Source organism: Neolamprologus multifasciatus, chromosome 16, assembly GCF_963576455.1.
Source record: "Neolamprologus multifasciatus chromosome 16, fNeoMul1.2, whole genome shotgun sequence".
Lineage (NCBI taxonomy): Eukaryota > Metazoa > Chordata > Actinopteri > Cichliformes > Cichlidae > Neolamprologus > Neolamprologus multifasciatus.
Genome location: NC_140454.1, coordinates 17,184,100 through 17,208,366, shown reverse-complemented (window position 1 = coordinate 17,208,366; position 24,267 = coordinate 17,184,100). Strand labels below are relative to the sequence as shown.

The window sequence follows — 24,267 nt, the reverse complement described above, 5'->3', positions numbered from 1 at the left end:
CAATAACTTACAGTTTACAAGTTGGTGAGAAAATACTGAGTCGTTGTGGCACACCTTAATCTCTGCCTGGTGTCCTCAGTCGGATCTATGTGACGAGGTCTGGTCACCTTGTGCACTACACATTCACACAGAAAAGTATCGAACCTATCAAGTTCCGGCAATTCAAACTCACCTGCCGAGGAGGTAAGGATCCAAACGGCGAGGAAATAACAATAAATCATTTCTAAACCGTCTGAAAAGGAAGTAATGTCGCCAGTGTCCCTTATTTAGGAGCTTTCACTTTCTTCTCCCAGCTAAATCAGTCTCTTCTTATCGAATAAGTCAGTGTTGGCCCACAGCCTACCAATCTATTCACAACACCTGCATCTAAACCGAAACCTGCAGTTGGACTGGCTGCCAAGTCCCATAAAAACAACACGCAGGTACAGAGTAAAGGTAAGACAAGCACCACCCCATCTAAATGTTTCCGGTGCCTTGGCGCGACAACGGTGACAATGAAACGCAGGTGGTTTTCAGGGCCCGTTAAAGAAAAACCAGGAAATAAATACGGCCAATAGTTCGTCTTTAAAAACACGTCTTTGATTGTTTTCGTGTCTTAACAGTCGCATTGTTTTGACTTTCACAAAAAGTGTGGAACTCTTAATAACGACATGAGTACTTTTCACCACTTGATGGCAGCACTCACAAGGAAATGGATTACAGGTTCTGTTTGACATGTCAGATTATTTGTTAATACGCAGGTAACCTGTGTTGCGTTCATATACCATTGCATTTAATAAATCAGCATTAAAGTGTAGAATTCAGAGTTAGTTTGCTAATTGAAAACATAAAAGGAAAATCCAAAAGTTAATTTAATTGCTTTTGCATTGCTCTTTCCTTCATTTGCAACTTTAAATTTCTCTGGCAGTTAATAAGAAAATTCTAAGATAATGATTTAGCAAATGTTTAATTTTCGTTTTTGTGTTTGTAGACTTATTGTGACCTGTTGTGACGTTGTAATCCACACTTTTCTGAGAAAGCTTAACTACAAACGCAATGTTTTCAAAACATCATAGTCATTAATTTGTTACAAAACGGTAACAAAGATAAAGTAAACATTGTAATGCATGCAAAAAAAACCCAAACATATTTCTTATCTTTGAACATGTTTTTACTCTTCATGCATAATCCTACAACCACTCTTAGCACCAAAATAAGTCCTGTTCACGGTGTCTGTATCATTGGCTCTCTGAGGCAGGTGTTATTCTGTGTATATGTGTGTAGGACTTCATGAGGGTCACACTGCCATGGTGGGAGACTCCCATTGGTAAAACGCACTCCTCTGTCAAAACCCCTCGGGCGACATCCCAGCACATCACTGTGGAGATGACTTGGTTTTTGTTATCTCTTCCTCCAGTGATGAAAAGTTTGTTGTTACAGGCAGCGATAGCACAGCTTGCCCTCTCCCCCAGACGAGTCACAAGGGTCCAGGAATCAGATAGAGGAGAGTAGCAGTACATGGCATGCATGGCACCACCTGAGACCACAAAGAGAATTGGACAGATATCAAATCAATATACAATATCAGTACGCAGAATCATAATAAAAGTCTGAAAATACATTAAATATATCAAAACCAAAAGCAGTTGTGATGAAAAAGGCTCATGTCAATGTTACTGCAATATTCTAAAAGTTACATATATATACCATTAACATTAAGTAGGTAAATGTACTTAGTGGGATTTGACAGCTTACCAACTACATAGATGCAGTTCTTGAATGTAACAGCATTAGTGCATTTAGTTTCAATGGGTATGGGTGCTTTCAGTTCCCAGCCGCCTGTCCCTGGCTCCCAGCACTGGACCTTATCAGTGGCCAGCTTTCCATTCGGCCCACCACCAATCACATAGATCCATCTGTCAAAGCTTGCAGCAGCAAATGAGCTCACACCTACTGCAAGAGGTGTCACCTGCAGTAAATAAGAGGCGTATATAAGTATGTCTGAATCAAAACAGTAAGGCAATTTAAAAAGGTAAAAGATCTAAACAGAAGACGCTAACTTAAAAATGATGTTAGCTGCAACTGATGATAGAACACCACAGGCAGGTGAAAGTCCAAAACTGAAAACTTTACTTTCAGGCTGGAGATCACACATAAGTCAGTTATTGAGGCAAATAAAATAGGAAGGCAACAGGCATAGGATCAAAAGTTAAATGGGATGGAATTTCTGAACAGGAAAAGAAAACACATAGAATACAAATGCAGATAATAGCAGGAAAGCTGAACTCTCGAAAGTAACATAAGTAACTTATGTGACACGTGAGGTATAGTAAAACCTAAGTTCTAAAAAAAATTGGGCCACTATGTAAATTGTAAATAAAAAGCACATTGCAATGATTTACAAATAGCACAAACCCATATTTTACTGTTTAAACTGAGAGATTTTACGATTATGTCAAAAAATATTTGTTTATTTTAAGTTTGAGCAACAGTTATCTAAAAAGTCCACAAATGCTGTAGAATGTAGATCTGAAAGAAGATTTTGCAACAAAATGGAAAATAGAACAGACAAATTCCAATTTAAAATTCTTTTTAGAACATATGGGCTCTGTGACCTGATTTATTAGCACTCAGTTCAAAAGCCTGCCTTTCTGATGGTATGCTGGGGACAATAGTGGCTATGGGAATGGCAGCTTACACAGATTGACACATGTTTTAGAGCAAAGTGTCTCTTCCAGATAGCCTTTTTTCACAGAAATTCTTGCATATTTCAGCAAGACTATGCTAAACTGCAGCCTACAGCAGCATGGCTTCACAGCAGAAGAGTCAGTATGCTGAATAGGCCTGATTGCAGTCCAGATATTTGGGCAACTGCAAACATTTGTCAGATTATGAAATGAAAATTACGACAAAGAAGAACCTACACTGTTTAGCAGCTTTAACCCTCTATCAGACAAGAGTGGAGGAAAAATTCTTTCATTAAGGTCCCAAAACTGGTGTCCTCAGTTCCCAGACATTTACAGACTGATGTAAAAAGAAGAGGAGATGCTACACAATCACAAATCTCCTTGCCCAACTTTTTAAAAACATGTTGCTTTCATCAAATATGTTGCTTTTGTGAAATTCCAAATGACCTTATTTTTATCTCAAGATCTTACATGTTATAAGTTTAAACATGCAATATGTTTTCCATGTTCTGTTGTGAATAAAACGTGTTATTATGAGAGTTGCAAAACATCAAATTCTGTTTTTATGTATGTTTTCCACACCTTCCCAACTTTTGAGGGGAACTGGAGTTGTATATACTGCACTAGGTTAAAGAAGAATATATTAGATGAGAAATCACTCATCGAAGATGGTGGTGCAGAAAACTGGGAGCAACACTCAGAACACCCAGAGTACATGATCAAAACAAGACTGTCCAAATAAAACAGATTTGAAAACATGAATTAAAATGCTTTTAAAATGCTGCGCAGATTGAAGTTGTTGGTAATTCCCTTTTGCTTCCTTTTTATTAGGAACTACAAACAATACCCTTCACATATATACAGTTGTAGTTAATATGAAAATCTAGCCACTTTGAGAAATTGTGTTTACCTGCATCCAGCGATTATGAAAGGGATCATAGGCCTCAACACTAGAAAGCCTCTGAACTCCATCAAACCCTCCCAGTGCGTACACTTTCCCACAATGAACTGCCATCTTGTGTCTCCAGCGCCCAGTCGACAGGGGCTCGATTTGGATCCACTTGTCCAGGGCACCATTGTATTTCCAGACATCATGCTGTGTCTCCTTACCTCCTACAGCAACAAGACCATTAGAGAGAACTGTGATTATCTGTACAAATATTGGTTTCATTCCAAAATATTGACATATCGCCAAGTCTTTAGTAATAACTCTGCACTAAGTTATCATGCTGTTTAAAGATGGAGAAATCCTGCGTGCTAGTCATAGCATTTACAGTCTGCGTGTTCCACTTAACTAGAATTGTCAGTTCCTGCGTTGGGAAACACCTAAAACCACAGCAACTGTTAGAGCAGAAATAATGTCACGACTTCCTGTTGTTTTGTTTTGTTCATACTATAAATTCCTAAATTCTCATTACATTTGAATACCAGTGAAGTGCACACTTCACGAGTAATAACAACAAGGAGCAATCATCACAATTTCACAAGTGAAGCCTTTCTATGAAAAAAAGAATATGTTCATTCACCAGATATGTATACTTCATTGTGGAAAGTGATACAAGCAAATTCCACCCATTTTCTATTTTGGGACTCGTCCTCTAACTCTGTCATTGGCATCCTGGCGACCTCCAGTCGGCTGCGTCTGAGAGGGTCCAAACATGTGACAGTGGAAATGAAGCGTTCGTCTTTGGTGCAGCCTCCAATGATCAAGAATACTTCTGACAGAAAGTGCTGCACACGTGGTTTGGTTCGTTCTGAGACCACCTGTTAAAAAGGTCAAACATATATGAAACTTGGACATGAGACAAACAGTGATTAACAACAATAAAACACAATATGCCCAGCGGTTTATACTGACCTCCCTGCCAGAGAGATGATAAATGCGGGCCTCTTGCAACAAAGGAAAAGCTTCGCTGCACCGTCGTATCAGCTCATCTGACTCCACTTTCTCAACAAAGTATGCCGGCTCCAGCAGCGGCAACCGTACGTGCGTAAGCAACCTGGCCAGTAAGGGATAGCGTTCATCCTGGCGGGCTCTCACCCAGTGCATGAGTGCTTCAAAAACACACTCCTCACATTTCACATCCAGGTCATCCCTCTGCAGGATAGTCTCCAGAGATTCCACTGGCAGCTCCAGGAAGTCCTGCTGCTGGACCACTTGAGAGAATTGAGTAGTAATATAGTCCTGAGCTCTGGCGCGCAGGGCTGACAGGGCATGTCTGTCAGCCAGATTTAAGATGCCAATACAGGTGTCTAGCTGCATAGACTTGCTGAGAAAGCTAGAGCACGCATCTACCACACGAAGGAACTAAAGAGACAAAAAGAACAAAGGCATCGGTTAAAGCTATTTGTAGCTGATTAAGCTGCTCCAAATTGGCAATTACAGCTATAGTTGGATTTTAAGGGCTTAGAATTTTCTTGTTGGTAAACTGGCTGTAAATCAATTCTGTCATAAGCGATGGGGGACTTTTTCTGCAAAAAAATGCCTTCTAAAGTATAACACAGTCAAACATTTGTATGCAGTGACTCCTGAGACGTCTGTGAGCATCAGACCAAACAACTGTTTTCTTATTTGCAGCAAGAAAACAATCCAACGGTGGACAGTAATAGAATTTTGGACTAAAGAGGCCCACAGTTTTCCCCGGTACCCACTTTGCTTATCTAATTGCCATAGCCTGGATTTATATAAGCTTTTGAAATTCAACAGAATCGCTGTGGATATTTTTATCTATTACTTGCAGCAAAAACATTCACAAAGCTCTTTCACAAAGCCAGTATAAAATGAGATACCTGATTAGTTTTTTTAAGGATATAAAATAAAATAAAATTTAGCCTCATATGATAATCTTTACCCTAACTCTTAACGTGATCTTAACCTTGCTTCTTAGTTACACTTATAATCCAGCAAGAGTGCCTTAAGTAATCATCATCAAAATTTAACACCCATAGCGTTTTTGCAAAAATACAAGCACACAAACACAAACACCTGCCTCCTCTGCAGTGTGGCACAGCTGTGTAGTTAATTTAAGCCCTTATGGAAAAATGATCCTGAGTGTAAACAACTGACCAACTTTCACTTCCCTCTTAGCAAAACCAATTTCTCATCCAATCACGTGTTTGTTCCCTTTACGCAAGGAAAAAACTGAAGTAAGAAGCCGATAGCAGTTTCAAAAATTTAATTACAGTTCCACATCACAACACAACACCCGATTAGAAATAAATGGTTTGCTTTCTGCTGCTAACTCAGCACGAGGCGTCACCATTCATTTGATGGCCTATTTGTTCCAACTGACTTTACATGCAGGTGGTTAAAATGTAACAGATATAAAAAAGTCTGTATAAACCGATGGTGTTGATGGTTTAAAAATTAATTGAAAGAGATCATTTGCTGCCAAAAGCCTTTTTCAAGTTAAACTCGACTAAAACAAACTTTCAGTCAGATTAATTATAAACTCTATGGTTGATTTATTTTATGGACTTAAATTCAAGCTGTGCTGCCTTTATGTGAAAAACATGTTAAGGTCAAATTTCTTTGTAAAAAATGGTTTACTTGGTCTTTAAAGTCTAAATTTACACCTCGATTTGTAGAACTTATTTGCCTCTGCTGTTTGATTTCACTACATCTTTACATTGGTGTTAAAAAATGTCAATGACCTGGCACCAGACAATGATTTTGCAAAAAAAAAACCCTGATTGAGCAACAAAGATCAGTTAAGCTGCTTTACCTGAAACTGACTGGCAGCCTCGAGTATTCTCTGGACATTCGAGTGTGTGAGAAGAGCTCGGCTGGTGTAGGTATACTCCAAGAGACAGTGCATTGTCCTGCTGTCCAAACCTTTCATTTCCACACGTTCCTCATGACTCTCCTTGAGACCGCTGCAAAACATTGCCCTGTAGAGACCGGCCATAATTTGTGAGTAAAACAAGTAGGCCCAAGATCATGACACAGTTAAGACCAGATGATAATTTACCTGAAGTAGTGACTTGCAGCCGCCAGAATCGCTCTATGGCAAGCAAAGTCATGACCCTGAACGCGCAGTGTCACATCAGTCAATTCTCTGTTCACTCGTAGGGTTTCCATCCCTTTCTGGAGCTCCATGGGCAGACCTCCATCTTCCCAACGTAACTCACTTGGTCCTGTTACATTCCCTTTCTCATTGTTCACGTTGGACTCCTCAGCGAGAAGCGGCAAAGGACAGTCTGTAGTCCTCTCCAGTGAGTCACTCATCTTTCAAACCAGCAGAGCTTCAAAACTCCCTTTCTGCAGAAGAGCAGCATGCAGCCACCTTCAGAAACACCTGCACACATAGCCTACATAGAAAGTGCACAAACATGTGTGGTTTACACTTGCAGCAGTTCTTTTGCTTTGAGAAGTGGATTTGTGTTTTTTCCTGTCTTCTTCATACTTCCTATTCCTGTTCTGTAAGGGACATGCGTATGCATAACACTTCCCCTTTGTCTTCAGCTGAGTAAATTTCTCTCTAAGCTAGACAGGTTTTTTTTGCATTTCTTTGTTTTTTTTTATCACAGACAATGATGACAGGTCTCTTCTATGGAAAAAATGACTGCAAAAAAAAAAAAGAAAAAAGAAAAAAGAGAAAGACGTCTGTTCAGCAGCTTAACCTAGGTGGGATAAAAGTATTTCATCTCAAACATAAGCGGAACGCTCCTGTGAACTCCTCATCTTGAGTTTTCTTGCATCACGCCATCACACTGGCGCCATAAGTCCAAGTTTAACTAGAAGGCTACCTTTTTATATCTAAACCAGCAGGTTGTATCATGCTGGAAAACATGAAAAATGACGTGCTTGTCTTCCCATACATGAGAAAGTCCCTCAAACCCCTAGAGGCATTCATTCACGACCATTTTGACGTATGCTCGTCTAAAGAACTCCGTGGTTGCGTAAGTTTGTGATTCATCAGAAGAGGAGCCTTAGATTGTGACATTTTACCAGATTTAGAAGCCTGAGGTGGTAAAAGTGTCTAAGTAAACACAGCAAAAAGCCGAAAAAAAACCAAAAAAAAACCACATTGGTTTTTGTTTTTGTCCTTAATTAGTATTGACAACAAAAAGGCAGCACTCTGCCCTCCAATATACATCACATGTGTTTTGGTATTGTGCAGTCATTCAAATGCAAAGTAGTAAGATAAACTCACTGGTAACTCTATTAGATGCATTTTGCTCATTCTGGGTTGGACCTCCTCTCTGCCTTCATAACTGCCTTGATTCTTCTTGTAGATTCAACAAGGTGCTGGAAACATTTATCAGAAATTTTGGTCCATACTGACATGATGGCACTATCCTGTTAGAAGCAGCTATCACAAGATGGTCACATTGTGGTCATGAAGGTATGGACATGTTCAGCAGCAATACTCAAGTAGGCTACAACATTTAAATGATGTTTATTTGGTAGTAAAGGGGCCAAACTGTCCCAAGAAAATCTCTCCTGCATCATTGCACCTCCAGCAGTGTAAACCGTTGATACAAGGTAGCATAAACCCATCTTTTCATGTTGTTTATGCCAGATTCTAACCCTTACAGCAGACTCACCAGACCAGACAGCACTTTTTCCCCATCTTCAGTCTTTGTAAACTCTAGACTCAGTTTCCTGTTCTTCACTGACAGAAGTGGAACCTTGACACGTTTGACATGTTATGCGTTCAAGTTGCTCTTATGCCTACTTTGGTTGTAACGAATTGTTCCTGTCAGTTCAAAACAGGTCTGACATTCTCCTCTGACCCTGCCATCAAAAAATGCATTTTCACATACAAAAAATGCGTGGTTGATGTCTCACTGGATCTCTTCTCTTTTTCTGATCATTCTTTGTAAATGCTAGAGATGATTTTGTGACAAAATCCCAACAGATTAGCAGTTTCTGAAACACTATAACCCATGCCATGTTCAAAGTTACCCAAATCATATTTTTTCTCATTCTGATTTGTTTGGTTTGTTCATAGTTTGTTTGTTTGTTCAAGTATTCTTAAGCAATAGTTATATAGTCCTTCTTTAAAAGTTTTTTTTCTCCTTTTTTTCAACATGTTGATGTTTTTCCACTCATTTTTAGTCCAGTCTTTGTATCTGACCATTTTCAGAGCAATTCTGAGAAGTTTGTTGAGCCATTTGACTTCAATGAATCACTGAAGCATTAAAAAAGGAACTTCAATCAGTGTTGTGTCTACACAACAATGCTTTATTTGTCCCCATTTGTTTTAGTTGAAGACAACATCTTTTAACAGGCATAAAATTTTGTTTTTGCACCAACAAAGTGATTCTAAAAGAGACCATATCATATACCATATCTCACCATATTGTGTAGTATGTCTTTAAAACTTTTAGGGAAAACTGGACAAGACTAAAACTTACAACACAAATGAACCTTATTTGTAGATCGTATCTTAACAAGAAAAAAGTCCAGGGGTGAGGACCTGAAGGACCTGCCACAAAACCTGAAAAATGCATCTGGCCCTTCAACTGATCATCTACTCTTCATTGAAGCACCATCAGAAATGGTATCTTTGAAGGGTGGATGTCAAGAAGCCATTCTTAAGGAAAGGAAACAGGGAGAAAAGGCTGAGATATTTCAAATTACACAAGAACTGAACTGAAAATCAGTTGCAACATGTCATATAGAGTGATGACTCCAAATTTGAAATTTTTGGTTAAAAGCTATACAACAGTAAGTGTTATACATGTGTCATTACACACATCTGTAAAACATTGTGGACTGTTTGGGGCTGAATTTCAGCCAGTGGTGTTGGGAACTTGTTAAAATTGATGGAATTATGAACAAAAAGTTCACTGTCAATGCAGTAAAAGTCATGAACTGGCCTCCCCAAAGCCCAGACCTGTACATTACTAAAGCAGTGTGGGATCATCTTGATACAGAATGGAGAAAAAGGCAGCCGACATCCCCAAAAGGGCATTCGATATTCTATAAGAAGCCCAGAGAACTATTCTTAAGATCAACTTGCCTTGTAGAGAGTGTCGAAGGTGATCATACCAAATATTGATTTTCTAGCTCTTTAGAACTCTATTTATGACCTTAAATACCATATTACCATTTATCTTTGCACATGAATACCTTGCTGCACCTATCTGTCATTTTCCAGTATATACCACAACAACCATCAGCTTAATATTGGCCACTTTGGGATGTTGTTAAAGAAATGAGGGGTGTTTTAAAACTTATGCACAGTAATGCACCTAACAAAGTGATGGATGAGTGTAGATTATAACAAAATACTGCTACTTTATTAGTTATTAATAAGCTACATCATGGCATCATTTTCCCCCACTGTTTTTGAATTCACAATAGTCATTCTGGATTGAAATATCACTTATGGGCTTCTTAAATCCTGTATTTCTTCTGCATACATCATTAAATTTTCTTGTTTGTATGAACTTGATAAAATGTTTACCCCTTCTCTTTCTTAGCTTGTCTCTATTATATCAAACGTTTTCCACTATGTTTAAACAGTCTAAATGTTGAAACGCTGATTTGACTGTGTAAAACTGTACGTCTTTCTGGTCTCCACCAGATGGCAATATTGCGTCATTAATCTACAGGATCGTTCAAACAGACGCATTCAAATTATCACTGTTTGCAAAAACTGTGTCAAACTCAGATGGGGACCGTTAAAGGGTCGTTTCTACGCAACGCAATTTGACCGCAACCACGTTATCTCACAAGTCGCCTATGCAACAATATGATCATGCTATGAAAATATATTTTAAAGGAAGTCGATGAATAATCGAAAAGTTACATATGTTTTCCCAAAATGTTTATTCCGTTCATCTGGAAGTCTCATCTCAGTCGCAGCTGAATGCAGGCTTCCCCCCAACCTTGTAAACAGTATAGCTCTGCACAATGACTGAAACTAGCACCAAGTTTCAGTCATTATGCAAAAGTTGAGACTGAAGAAGTCGCTTGGGTGAGTGACGAAACGTTTCTTCCTCTGAAAACGCTACATAGAAATGAACAGAATGAACGGTTTGGTGACCTACTTATGAGCCCGCTCAGCTTAAGGTTGTCTAACCACGCGTGTAACCATCCAATGTTTCGATCGAGGATGGAAAAAAAACGAGCGATGTTACTGATCTCCACCAATCCACCTGTACACATACACAAAAGTCATGAATAATGTGCAGTATGCAGGAAATATCTCAGACTTCCTCTTGCTCTAGGTCACCGACAGGAAACATAAACCACTTTAACAAGTGTGAAAAGACACAGGCAGATTTTCACACAGACTAAGAGCTTGATCACAGACGCTATGCTGAGGACGTAAAGTGCTGAGCCTGAAGCTGAAGGTTCATGATGAGTTGTTTCCTGCTCTCCGTTTGGAGGTCCAGTTTGATTCTCTGCCTGGGTCAGCTTTTGCGTTGTGGTAAGTGGTACACTGGCTTCCTTTAGCTGCAGTGGATTCTAGTCAGTGACCTCGAGGATTCACTGGAGATGTCAGAATATATAACTGTGTTAAAGTAAGCTGTTGGTAAAAACACACTGTATGCCCATTTTGAATAGAATAAAAATATATAATTACCATCAGTACATTTGCATGATAAGCTCATCGTCTTTGGTAAAGCTAAAATATTGTCTGTGTTGTCTCCTAATTATTTTCATGCATCATTTGCATCATGAAATAGGTAGCAATAAATGTTTCATGGGTCTGGATTTTGACCCAGTGTTTTGTTTTTAAAGTGTGGAATTTAAAGTGTTTCCTCAGCTACCCTCCTGTCATTCAGGTTCCATGTTTCCTCGTATTTCCCAGTTTAATTTATTCCATTTTGGTTTGTCTTATTTTATACCTTTACGATCAGTCTTAATAAAAAGCTCACTTTATGTTAACTTGTTCCTGCCTGTCAGTGTCTCCTGCATTGGGGCCCTCACTCAGTTTCACAACATCTGCAGGCCGCAGATCTTGACAAAATGTTTGCTTTCTCTGGGGAAAAAATATTTCCTACATGAGGGAAAATAAAGTGACTCAAGAAAACAAGCAGTTTTTACTTGGATGACAAGAAGACGATTGTACACATTATTTGATTTAATTAGACTTCTATCACGGTCTGAATAGCACTCCTATCCTCGTAATCTTGGTCTAGACTTGTAAGACTACCTCAGCCATTCGTGACAGGAACCCACAGTTTCCTTAAAAAGGAACTAACAAAAAACACAGTCATGTGGCTGATTGTGGCCATCACCAGGAGGGTGAATATATCTTTTTTCAAAACTTGCAAACATTTTTTATTTTTTTATCCGAAATATCATAAAAACCATATTTTTGGCAGAAAATAACTTAACAAATAAAAAAATATATAAATCTTTCTGAAAATATTGTGTATTCATTCTATCATTCATTTGTAACATGCCTGTGCAACATATGTGTTAGATACTTTAATACTTATAAATACACAAGTGGCACTTTGAAGTTTCAGGATTCAGATGACTTCATTTGTGTTTTGTCTCTGCTTTACTCAGGAGAGGCCAGAGTGAACACTGAAGTACAAGCTGGGCCTCTGTATCGTGTGTTAGGCTCTCCCCTCTACATCACCTGCAGTGTGAGTGGCTTCAGAAGTGAAAACACTGACAAACATTTTGAATTCCGTATGACGAAGCCTTCAAACCCAAACTTTGAGATCCAAATCATCAGTTCACATGAAGATACTTTTGGATATTCTTCTCACCTAACCCGTGTGAGAAATAATGAAATTACTTTGAAACGTCTCTCACCAAACTCAGTCCGCTTCGAGATAAAAAGCCTGCAGAAAACTGATGAAGGGGAATATGAATGTACTGCAGTCAACTTAGAAGGTGCTTATGATGGAGAGTATTCTGCTAAGACAGTCGTTAAAGGTAATCAATCACCATCCTGATTTTCAGTCATAACGCTTGAATGTGTCTTCATGTAGGTACGATCCGGACTATGTCAGAGCATTCATGACTTTTCATTTGTCTGATGTGGTTTCATAGTGATTGAAGACTCCCTGAGTGTCTCATCATCTGCTTCCACACCACTGAGCTTAAACGAGGGTGAAGCTCTGACTTTAACATGCCTGGCCTCTAGCAGCACCAGCCAGCACACCCATCTGTCTGTTGCCTGGTATCTCCATAAAGATGGACAGGAGGACGCTCAGCCTATCATTTCTCTGAATAGAGATTTTACACTGAGCCCAGGCCAGGGGTTTGAAAGGCGTTACCAAGCAGGTCTCATACGCTTAGATAAATGGGGAGAGGCCTTGTACAGCCTAAAGATGGCTGAGGTTGAGCCATCAGACCAAGGTAGGATCTACTGCCAGGCTCAGGAGTGGATCCAAGATCCTGATGGCTCCTGGTACATCATCATACAGAAGAATGCAGAAGAAATGTCCCTGACAGTTAAAGCCACAGGTTGGAAGCATTTCATTGATTTTGCTTAGCCATGCTATATTAAATTACATGTATTGATCAGCACATTAATGTTAGACAACTGCCTTCATGATTTAATGTGTGGATGTCTCACTGTTATAATTTTTTATCTTGATTAGAGGTGGTAGAGCCATCATCTCCGTCTCTGGCAGTGGAAATCTCAGCACAGCCAGCAGCGCTGCAGGAGGGGCAGGAGCTGATGCTGTCCTGTAATATAAACACACAGGACGTGGAGAAAAGATTCTTCTCTGTAGCATGGCTCAAGGGAAGTGTGGAGCTGGCCCGCATTGGTCCCACAGGCGTTCTCACTGTGGCACCGGAGTACAGTGTTCGACAGAAAAATGGAGAGCTCAGAGCCGCCCGAAGCGGGAACAGAGATTACCGTCTCATCTTAAAGCCTGTGAGACCTGAGGACAAGGGAGAGTATATCTGTACAGTCTGGCCTCAAGAGAGAGGCCAAGATGATGCTTTTATTGAGGGAGAAGCCAAAGACTCCAGCCCACAGCGGGTCAGCGTCTCAGCCACAGGTGTGTCAAAGTGAACACACACAAACACATTAACTCTTTTCCTTTTTTCATTGTTAATTTTATCTGTAGTTATTAAGGATTACACAAGGTGATTGTTCTTATTTGTTTTTACTGTTAGTGAAATGTAATTATTTTATTATTAACTTCTCAAACACAGCAGTACTATTAGTCTGTCGCCTCATCTCCTCACAGAAAACAGGCTGGCAGTCAAAATGCAGCAGGCTGTAAATGTGGCCGAAGGGGGCGGGCTGCATCTCTCCTGTAAAGTGGATGGGGTTCAAGGTCAACTCTCTGTCACCTGGCAACACAAATCAACACCAACGGCCCCGTTCACCGAGATCATCAGTATAAGTCAGGAGGGTGTTACAGAGATAGCAGAGGAGTTCATGAGTCGCAAAGTGAGGGTGATGCGTCCAACTACTGACAACTTCACCTTAGAGCTTGATGAGGTCACACTGTCTGATTCAGGAGTGTACCAGTGTGCTGTGTCTGAGCGCAAACCTAACAGCAAGACTCACAACCAGGCACAAACTACCACTGTGACAGTGACTTCTATAGGTAAGATGTGTCTGTGTGTTTGTGTAGTACAAACTATGTAAGATATGATATTACCTTCATTGTAACAGGTGTTTCTATCATAAATTCTAACACTTCTTTGTTAAACTACACTTCAAATATTACAGAAGAAATAGCAAAGTAAATAAGTGGATTTTGGTCAGCTTGACTATTAATCTGTTTACTTGTAGATATATTCATTAAACCATTTAGCCCATAGTAATATATTACAAGAAAATGGCATAAAAACATCCAAAACATACTGATATTGAGAGTCTCAATGTAATCCTTTGGGAATCCTTCTTTTGTTTACTGAACAACATTAAATCAAACGTTACATTTCCCCACAGGAAATTTACATGGAATACGTCTACAAAGCAAAAATCATGTTGTTTAGTGGATTTACTCTTTGCATTGTCATAAGTCAAAATTTTAGGTTTCCACATTTCAACACTCAACAATCAGATTGCACATTTATCACCAGTGAGCAAAAAATATTTAGTTTTATGTATTTTTTTTTAACTGAATTGTGAGTGCAGCTTTCAGAAAACAAAACTGTCTTCAGAATGTTTGACTGAATATTATTTGTTGTAGCATTTCAGCCTCAGGGTTTGTCATAGTGAACACACACACTCAGTTATTCAGGGTTTATTTCACTTTCCTTTTTACATTGTTGATTTTACCTGCTGTTATTAAGGCTCACTTGTAGTTTCAAAGTGTTAGTTTTCTTATTTGTGTTTTTGCTGTTAGTAAAATTACTTTTTCTATGAGTATCTTCTCAAACATAGCGGTACTATTTGTCTATTGCCTCATCTCCTCACAGAAAACAGGCTGTCAGTCAAAATGCAGCAGGAGGGAAATGTGGCCGAAGGGGGCGGGCTGCATCTCTCCTGTAAAGTGGATGGGGTTCAAGGTCAGCTCTCTGTCACCTGGCAACACAAATCAACACCAATGTCCTTGTTCACCGAGATCATCAGTATAAATGAGGAGGGTGTTACAGAGATAGCAGAGGAGTTCATGAGTCGCAAAGTGAAGGTGATGCGTCCAGCTACTGACAACTTCACCTTAGTGCTTGGTGAGGTCACACTGTCTGATTCAGGAGTGTACCAGTGTGCTGTGTCTGAGCGCATAACTAACAGCAAGACTCACAACCAGACACAAACTACCACTGTGACAGTGATTTCTATAGGTAAGATGTGTCTGTGTGTTTGTGTAGTTACCTACATTATAACAGGTTTTTCTTCTTATTGAGTGGTTTGATTTGTTTAATAATAAATTAGCAAAGTAAATATGTGGATTTTGATCTGCTTGGCTATTGATCTGTTTATATGCAGATATGTCCATTGAACACTTTAGCTCATAGTGATATATCACAAGAAAATGGTAGACAAATATCCAAAACCTGATATTGAGATCTTGTCACCGTTGGGAATCCTTCCTTTGTTTACTGTACCCCTGCAATTAAACCAAACTTTACATTAACCCACAGAAAATCTACTAAATGTTATTTAGTAGATTAAATGTTATTTAGTAGATTTATCCTTTGCATTGTCATAATCGTATGACCTCCCTTCAGGCCAAAATTGTTAGGTGCCCACATTTCATTTTTGACACAGATATTGTGACACTTACTGAATGAAGGCAACGTTTACTGGATAATTTTCATAATAATGTTAAACTTTCTTTACTTTTACGTAAGAAATGAAGGGTGACATAAGAATAGCCATATTGTGTAGACTGAGAAGCCAGTTGTGGTTTTGTAGCCATGTATTCACATCTCCTTTTTGCTTTCAACACTAATGATTGCTTGATCACCAGCTTCTACTTCCGTACTTGCTGTCACTGACTATTTTGGATTTTTGTGTCAGACACGCTGATGGGAGTGTTTCTAAACAGTCGCAAGACTCGGGTGACTGTTGGAGAAAAATTGGAGTTGATGTGCCGGGTCAGAGGGCCACACATGCCAGTAACAGTGACTTGGAGCGTGCAACGTGAGGCTAAAACACCAGACACCATCCTGACACTTTCCCCTGATGGCACCATCAGTTGGTCTCCAGATCAGAACCACTACCAGCTACGAGTAGAAAGCAGAAAAACTGAAGTCATGTACTATCTGCTGGTCATTGGTACCAGCCACAGAGAAGGAGGAAGCTACCAGTGTAATGCGTCTGTCTTACTGAAGAATGTACACAAGGAGTTGAAAGCGTCCAATCAGCTTGCTGTGATAGTAAACAACCCAGGTACTGCGAGCTGCAGCCATTTTGGGGCGTCATTAAATAGAAAAAGTCATTTTTTCCCTCTTTCCTCAGAAAATAATGAAAATATTGTCTCCTTTTCTAGTAAGCAGGCTTGATGTGTCACCTATCCCTGCAATGACAAGAAACATGAACACTGACATAACAATAACATGCTCCATCATCACAAAAACGTCTGAATCATCACTCTATTCTATCACCTGGCTGCATGAGGAAAATGCAGGAAATAAGACCATTGTAAGCTTGGACCGGAATTCCATAGTAACAGAATCCCAGGCGGACCTGCGTCAGCGAATCAGCATGAGGCGCAGCAAAGGACCCACTTTTGAACTGACTATTCAGCAAGCTCGAATCTCAGATAAAGGTTTATATACATGCAAAGTGGGCGAGTGGCTTCAAGATCCTCGTGGTGAATGGTATCTGCTCTCAACAGTGTCCAAAAGCACAGTGCTAACAATTACTGAACCTGGTGAATACATTTATTTTTCATACTTCAGAAACATGTTCACATGCCATATACAATAAGCACAAAAATAAATTAAACAGACCATTTAAAAATATATAACTTCATATAAATTTTTTTCATTCTCTAGCCAACGACCTTCGTTTAGATAAGAAAGAGCAGCAGCTGACTGCCAAAGAAGGAGAGGAAGTCGAGCTCAACTGTAGCATCACCTCAGGAGCTTCTGGTTCTTCGGTTTTCTATCGAGTCATTTGGCATTATGCTGCACACAGTTCTTCTTTGAAGAATGCCTCCCTGGTGGAGCTTGATCACACCGGCCTGGTGAGTTACCCAGAGAACAAAGACACCAGAGGCCTGCAGGAGCGGCTACGCCTGTCCAGACCCACTCAGAAAAGCTTTTACCTAAGTATTCAGAAAGCCCATGAAGAGGATAGTGGAACCTACTGGTGCCAAGTGGATCAATACCAGCTGGATAATGAAGCTCACTGGCAGCTGAAGGCCTCAGACAGGGGTGGTGCTATCAAACTCAGTGTAAAAGTAACAGGTATGATCACACTTTTAGAAGTGTTCTGTTGGGCTCCTAATAGTCTAGCTATTTTGGGAGGTGTATGAATTAAGGATACTTGTAAGCACATTTTAAGCCAATTAAGAAGCGGGTGATGTGTTTCCCTCAGTTACAAGTTCTGCGTCAATCCATCTGACCCTAATAGTGGTGGATGACATCAAACAAGACTTAAGTTTCAACCCTAAATTCAAGTCAAAGGCTCGTGCTTCAGGCCTTTTCTAAATCTGGGTCTGTATAAAGTCATAGAGAGTTGACATCCCCAGAACAGCCATATGAGAGCACACAGCTTTGGATGTGAGTAAAGCAGCACCAACCATCCACACTTGTGACTGGAGACCTTTAATGGAGAGTTTCTAAAACAGCTTCAACTAGATGAACTTCAGTGGGCTGCCAAATATGACTCAAATCAAGATGTGTTTGCACTGTGAAGCATGCAAAGGTTTTTCTAGTCCCCTCACTGAATGAAGATGGAGCTAGAAATGAACAAGAGACTATCTTTAATCTTCTTGCTGTAACTTTGTATCAGCCATATATAAGTTAGTGTTATCATCTAATTTAACTCTATAAAAAAGGAATCAAATGTAATTCCCAAAACCTTGACAAAATGTTCCACTCTTCTCAGTTGTCTTCTCTCTTGTTTTGCTGTTGATTGTTTCATCTCTTCTGTTTGACTGTTTGCAAGTTCTCCCTTGTGTGTCAGTATAACTGGAATTTCACCGGTAACCACTGGTTACCTTGATAAACTAAAGTTTTGCCCTTGTCCCTTTTCACAGAAAACAATCTCCCTATTTCAAAGGAACATACAGCAATGAATATAAGCAGAAACCAGGATTTGACTATCCCCTGTAACATCAATAAACAACCCAGCAATGAATCCAAGTTCCAGGTCACATGGTTTTGGCAGAAAGAAACAGAAACTAAACAGCGCCCCATATTCACAGTTTACAGGAACACAACTCTACAGGACAGGTTTGGGGAGAATGTTCGCCTGAGATACGACCACCCTGACCCCAGCCAATTCAGCCTCACATTCTCAGGCCCTGGTCCTGAAAATAGTGGCCTGTATTTCTGTGAGGTAGAGGAGTGGCTGCCTTCTCTGTCTCATGGGTGGAGAAAAGTTGCAGTGGAAAAGTCAGGGCATTTGAATGTCAGTGTTCTCACAGAAGGTAGGCATGTCTTAACACACTTAGTCATTTCTCTCAGTAAATATCACAAGATCATCTGGAAATACCTTTCTTTGTCTTCTTCTTTGCAGGTGATGCTAATGCTAATACCGTATCTGAATGTAACACAACAACCTATACAATCATTATTGCAGTTCTCATCATTATGGTGGTGGTTATATTATTACTGATGTTCAAGGTGTGCAGAAGTAAAGGCTCACAAGGAAAAAACTCATCTTCATCTCTCTGGGCTGAATCAGTACCTATGAACAACAAACCCAGTGGAGACGATTGAACAGCAAAGACATTTTTTTTTGGTTTCTTTTAGATATGATGCAAAAATATGTAAAATTTTCCATTTAAATAATTGTGTCCATTCATTTGTTTCTAACATTCCATGAAGTAGCTCTGCTGATTTACTTTTAGTACAGGTAGGAAGATTTTTTTTTCTTTAGGAGTTAATGAAACTACGTTTAGAAAGGCTATTCTCATTTTATAGATTCTTCTGCTCATTTTTAAGGCCTGAATGCACAAGCAGCTGAACTGTGGTGAGTCTGTGGCTTCACATCTGCGAAGACGTTGCAATGTAGCATGTTTTCATGCAGATATAAGCATAAATTGTGGTGAATGTCTAACTAGTTCAGCAATTACTCAACCGGGAAGTGCTGTGGTAATGCTCAGAATGACTGTGTGGTCTTGAAATCCTGCTGAGTTGTCCATGTGGCAGACGTTGAAATGTTAGCTACTGATTGCCACAATGTTCTTAAGAATTTTCACAAGATACTTACTAATGCAAACCTTTCCCTTTTTTTGCTATCGTTACAAAATTGTTTACGGAAATTGTTTGGTGATGACAGTATTTCTCATTTGCATCGGAGCCATGATGCACAGTGTTATACGTGTGTGTGTGTTTCATTTATTTTATGTTTGTCACATGCAATCTAGTATTACTTTTTTTTCATTGCTGTGGCTTGAAACAATAATTCTGATTTAAATTTTTAACTGAAGATAAAAGACATCTAAAGAATAGACCTTGACAGTTCATCATTAGATAAGATACTGAATATCAATGGATTGTAAAAATGAACTGTACACATATGGTGGACATAGGTATTGGTCAGCCATTTAAAGCATTTTAATTTATGGTTATTCATCTTGAATTTGTCCCACTGGCTGTTGAGTGGTACTTTTTTATGGATTGTATTCCTCTATGAATTTTATTTTTTCAAAAGTTATAGGCTTGGGCAGGTCTACTGCCCCTGAAAGACTGCTTTTATGTTGATGTGAGTGCTTCCAAAGTGAAAAATAAAGTCAGCACTTTGACGTGTCAATGTGTCAAAATAAAAAAATATATAAAAAGACATAATAATAGTGTGTGGCTATGCAGGGGCTCATAGGATGCAATGTACTATATATGTGTGCTGTTTCACACTGTCATTATTTCTCTATTTCACTCAATGTTTCCTTCATCACCCTCTATGAATCTTTAACATTCCATCTGTGCAAAAGACTAGAATTGAATCAACTTGTTGCCTTTACTTTTCAGTGAACAGCTGAAAGGAAGGAAGGCTTTTGTGTGGTGTTTGTATACAAGTTGAGGTAAAACTTGCAGCGTCGCTCTGAAAGATGTGAGAGATTAAAAGAGCACTTTATGACGGACTGTAGTTCTCTCGGCCTCAGAGAGATGTTGTTGTGCTGTTTTGAATTTGTTGAATTTTACAAAGTGGTGGACTTGGCTCCTTGGTACAGCCTCCCTCTAAACGTTACTGTAATTTCACTTGCTTGTGTTGCCATGGCAATGACTGTCGGGGCAAACAAAAAAACCCACAAAATTTGGAAGGCAAATCACTGCACAAATGTTGCATTGAAGGATATGATTTTATATAATTTTATATGATAGAGGTCAGTGATTTTAAAGCAGTAGGCATACAATCTTTGTAAGCCTACATTTCCCCTTCTTTTCGTGGGAAATGACACTGAAAGAAGACTGCTTTTACAAAAACAATGACTGTTTGTCCGTACCTGCATACACAAACAATGAGTAGATTTCATATGTCAGTTGTGCATGCTGCCCGTCTGGTTGGTTAGCACACTTAAATGGCAAAGTGCCAGGAAGAATATTAGTGCCACTTGTAATATTGTGGATCCTGTGGCCTCTCCTCTAGCACCACCATGAGGACATTTTTTGGGTGAAATAACGTTGACGAACCCCTAGGTTTCCATCTAGCTCCAACAACAGGATGCAATATTTCTTTTCCATCGTGTTGGCAATAATAATAAAGACGATCTGATGGTTGTTAACTTCAGTACAGCTACTGAGTTTTGTGGTCCTTCGATATTGAGTCGAGAGCTATCATCAGCTCAAGATTCCAGTGTTCAAGATCACAAAACTGCAAGAAAAGAAATTCAAATTAGTCCAAAATATAAATGTCAGCAATATTCCCCAACATCAAACTGCAAACATGTTAAACATTAAGTCTGCTAAAACAACAGCGTGTGAGCACTCATAGAAGGTGACTGCAGTTTCCTGAAGGAACAGAAGATGTCCGGGGAAACTCGCTGGTCCTTATCGGTGGCTCCAAACGGATTCCATAGCCTCTGGTTCACAGCCAAGATCTCCATCCCCCAAATTTTCTTTAATCAAATCTATAATTCTGGAAAACTTAACCCTTATTTCTTTCAATGTTTCTGTAAATGTGTCTTTCACCTGCATTTTGAGCAGCAGCTTGATGTGACAATGAAACATGCAGGCCTGTGAAACACTGTAAGTCTCAAAATAGGACTTTAGGACAAAGAGATGATCTAGTTGAGATGTAGGAATATCATATTGTTCAGTCTATAGCTCAAAAGAAGACTCAAAGTCCTAATGAAGCTAAGAAAAGGTTTCGTGATATATGATACTACATGCAATTCACCCATTATTAGCAGGCTTCTGCTTAATTATGTGCTAACTTGAACTGGAAAAAAAACTCCTGGTGTTATTTATGTGTTGTTCCATAGGAGGTGTGAATAAATTGGGAATCTGTGCCATATATTACTTCTATAGATCCCTAGTTTCTGTCTTTGTTATGATTATAATCCATGCTGATTCATACAGGGACAAAGCATGGCAATGCAGGAAAAGGTAAAAACACTGAATCTCTAGCTGGTTTTCTTTTTTTGCTGCTAATTAAAAACATCACTGATTGGCATGTGGCCTGCAAAAGCTTCAGAGTTTAGCCTACAGAGCATTTCTGTTTTGTTTTCAGTTTCTATTCTGTCTCATTCAGAGTGAATTTCTAATATTTTTATTCTTGAACACATGTCCTGAACAGTTTACACTAGAATACATTTTCTTTCATCATTTCAAGTCTCTTTTCTCTTAACCAGAATTTAATATGGTGAATATGGTAATAAGGATAGATGGATGTTTTCTGATTGATACTCACTTCATAAAATGTTTTTTCCCCATACTACTTTCTGTATTTGTCTCACAAATGTGTATTTTGTTTAAGGACTAATACAGTCTCCTACCTAAAATACTTTCTTAGCATTTCTGGTGAATACATCCATTCATTCTCATCTGCATGTCCAATTCAGGGTCCTGGAGGGGCTGGAGCCTTTCCCAGCCACCACAGGGCGAGGTGTACCCTGGACAGGTCACCAGTCTGCAACAGTGCCAAGGTTTTTAAGAGTAGAAACTGCTGCTGTGAAGCTCTTTATGCCTTTTTTGAACATACCTAAGAATATTTTTTATGGCATCAGGGTAGAGAATGACAAACACATAAAACGTTATTTTGTTAATTTTATGAACATTTAAAAATAAAGTCCCCCACTATTTTTAAGCAGTCTGCAAATTAAAGATGCCGATTTGAATAGGACTGGATAAACTGTACGTCTTTATGTTCTCCACTAGGTGGTACTATTGCTTCATTAATATACAGCATCATTCAAACAACCACATTCAAGCTTGCAAAGTTTGCAGTAAGGGGCCGAATTTAGATGGGGTGGTCCTAAGCAGCATAATTAACTACTTTATCTCAAGCTGCCAATGCAAGAATCTGATCAAGGATGTAAATGTCAATGCCAAAAACGTGCATCACCTGCTGGGAACCCGCAAAGACATGAGTTTCGTTTGCACAAATTCAGTGGAAGCGACTTGCTGTCCAGTAGTGATGTGCGATACCACTGATTTCCTTTCCGATCCGATACCAAGTAAAATTCAGGGTGGTATCGACGATACTGATCCGATACAATACTTTGTACAAAAACGTATTTTATTTATTGTATCGCAAATTATAGCGTCATAATGATTACATGACATAAGATTACTTGTTCTTATCACTTAATAATGCAGAGTTCATCATATAGAAATAAAAAACTGAACACGTTGCCTGCACGCAGCACTAAAGGACTCCGCGAGAGACGTCTGTCTCACCCTATCAGCACCTGTCCCTCTCCTCCTCTTCAGTTCGCCTCAACATACGTTCGTCATATTCTGTGATATGATTTACTCTGAGGTGTTTGACAAGGTTAGTGGTGTTGCGGCAAAACCTCACTTTTTTGCCACATGTATCGCAAACCAAATCTCAGCTGTTTGTGGAGGTAAAATACATCCGCACATGACTCCAATTATGAGTTATGTTATGAGTGCGCATGCCAAGGGGCTGCGAGACATTTATACAGCCGTATTTCGCACATGACTATGAAAGGCGGAAGAGGAAGTAGTTCCTTCGAATGTAGACAATCCGAATGTTATAGTTCCTTTCCACTGTGTTCCTGTTAATGATAAACTACAAATTTACCCTAAATTACTAAAATATCGATATTTTAATGTGAGAATCGATTCTAGAACATAAATGACTGGTATCGGAGGAATCGATATTTCAGGATCGATCTGCACATCACTACTGTCCAGCAGGTTTTATTTTTAAGACATGTATTTGTAATGTCTAGCGGTGGTCAGTTTTGCCCTTCTCTCTCCCCACCTTTGGGGAGGCAAGAAAAAAAAAATAAGCCCCGTTATCGTTCCAGTTTTTCCACTTCTTCGTACACTGTTTGGCAATTTCCCGACAAGAATTCACTGACATGTACGAGGCCGGGTGTTCTGGGAATCCATCCTACCCGTTGTTTCTACGCATGCGCACAACACGAAATTCACTGGCGAACCATCCTACCTATGTGAATATAAGCTACTAACATACTCTGATGGGTAAAATTAAGTGTCAAACCGTCCTACCTTTGTAAATATGACGTACAAGCATACTTTAACAGCTAAAATTAAGTGGCAAACAATCCTACCTTTGTGAATATGAGCTAGCATAATTTTACAGCTAAAATTCAGTGGCAAATCATCTTACCTTTGTTAATAACAGCTAGACACATACTCTGACGGGTAAAATTACGTGCCAAACCATGCTACCTTTGTGAATGTGACCTACAAGCATACTTTAACAGCTAAAATGAAGTGGCAAACCGTCCTGGCTTTATAATAATGAGCTACAAGCATAGTCTGATGGGAAAAGTTAAGTGGCAATCTGTCATACCTACTTACATTTGTGCTGGAATGACTCTGTGACAGCAGAAATGTGCATAAACTACTTACGGTAGGACGTTTTGCCAAAGTAGGACGTTTTGTCAGAACACCGGAAATGCACAGGAGCAGTCTGAACAGGCCAATCACAATAGT

General features: G+C 39.4%; 3 protein-coding genes and 1 long non-coding RNA gene across 13 annotated transcripts in view; 1 reads left to right on the top strand and 3 right to left on the bottom strand.

The window, feature by feature from the left end:
- LOC146500598 (uncharacterized) overlaps positions 1-288 on the bottom strand; it is a 30,986-nt gene extending 30,698 nt beyond the window's left edge. For all 6 annotated transcript variants that reach the window (XM_085134582.1, XM_085134586.1, XM_085134587.1 and 3 more), the window contains exon 1: positions 173-288. In XM_085134582.1, coding sequence (XP_084990708.1) covers positions 173-221 — 49 coding nt within the window. In that variant the 5' untranslated portion in view covers positions 222-288. The remainder of the gene's footprint in view (positions 1-172) is intronic.
- A 925-nt stretch (positions 289-1,213) lies between these two features.
- klhl6 (kelch-like family member 6) lies at positions 1,214-7,420 on the bottom strand. The gene is made up of 7 exons (XM_085134589.1): positions 6,638-7,420; positions 6,392-6,557; positions 4,525-4,974; positions 4,193-4,430; positions 3,577-3,779; positions 1,735-1,948; positions 1,214-1,516 (listed from the first exon to the last, which is right to left on the bottom strand). The coding sequence occupies exons 1-7, from the start codon at positions 6,892-6,894 to the stop codon at positions 1,218-1,220; spliced, it is 1,827 nt and encodes a 608-aa protein (XP_084990715.1). The 5' UTR covers positions 6,895-7,420; the 3' UTR covers positions 1,214-1,217.
- A 2,953-nt stretch (positions 7,421-10,373) lies between these two features.
- On the top strand, positions 10,374-19,889 carry LOC146500596 (immunoglobulin superfamily member 2-like). Of its 5 annotated transcripts, XM_085134572.1 has the most exons (12): positions 10,376-10,597; positions 10,851-11,053; positions 12,145-12,519; positions 12,637-13,053; positions 13,191-13,598; positions 13,791-14,156; positions 14,977-15,342; positions 16,022-16,393; positions 16,494-16,877; positions 17,002-17,415; positions 18,210-18,602; positions 18,692-19,889. In XM_085134572.1, the coding sequence occupies exons 2-12, from the start codon at positions 10,981-10,983 to the stop codon at positions 18,892-18,894; spliced, it is 3,771 nt and encodes a 1,256-aa protein (XP_084990698.1). In that variant the 5' UTR covers positions 10,376-10,597; positions 10,851-10,980; the 3' UTR covers positions 18,895-19,889. The 5 variants fall into 5 exon arrangements, with proteins under 5 accessions (XP_084990701.1, XP_084990698.1, XP_084990697.1 ...); XM_085134571.1 differs by having other exon boundaries at positions 10,376-11,053; XM_085134575.1 differs by lacking the exon at positions 14,977-15,342 and having other exon boundaries at positions 10,374-11,053.
- Positions 19,871-24,197, bottom strand: LOC146500595 (uncharacterized). Its single transcript, XR_014869701.1, has 2 exons — positions 23,482-24,197; positions 19,871-22,736 (listed from the first exon to the last, which is right to left on the bottom strand). It is a non-coding gene; the product is annotated as an uncharacterized LOC146500595 (long non-coding RNA).
- Between the last annotated feature and the right edge of the window lie 70 nt (positions 24,198-24,267).

What these genes read in the sequence shown, in the direction of transcription:
- LOC146500596 (XM_085134572.1), top strand. Translation starts at nt 10,981, where the DNA reads ATGATGAGTTGTTTCCTGCTCTCCGTTTGGAGGTCCAGTTTGATTCTC. An exon ending in GGTCAGCGTCTCAGCCACAG is followed by an intron (nt 13,599 to 13,790) that starts GTGTGTCAAAGT and finishes ATCTCCTCACAG; the next exon opens with AAAACAGGCTGGCAGTCAAA. An exon ending in TGTGACAGTGACTTCTATAG is followed by an intron (nt 14,157 to 14,976) that starts GTAAGATGTGTC and finishes ATCTCCTCACAG; the next exon opens with AAAACAGGCTGTCAGTCAAA.
- klhl6 (XM_085134589.1), bottom strand. Translation starts at nt 6,894, where the DNA reads ATGAGTGACTCACTGGAGAGGACTACAGACTGTCCTTTGCCGCTTCTC. An exon ending in AGGCTGCCAGTCAGTTTCAG is followed by an intron (nt 4,975 to 6,391) that starts GTAAAGCAGCTT and finishes TTGTCTCTTTAG; the next exon opens with TTCCTTCGTGTGGTAGATGC. An exon ending in GAACTGCATCTATGTAGTTG is followed by an intron (nt 1,517 to 1,734) that starts GTAAGCTGTCAA and finishes TTGTGGTCTCAG; the next exon opens with GTGGTGCCATGCATGCCATG.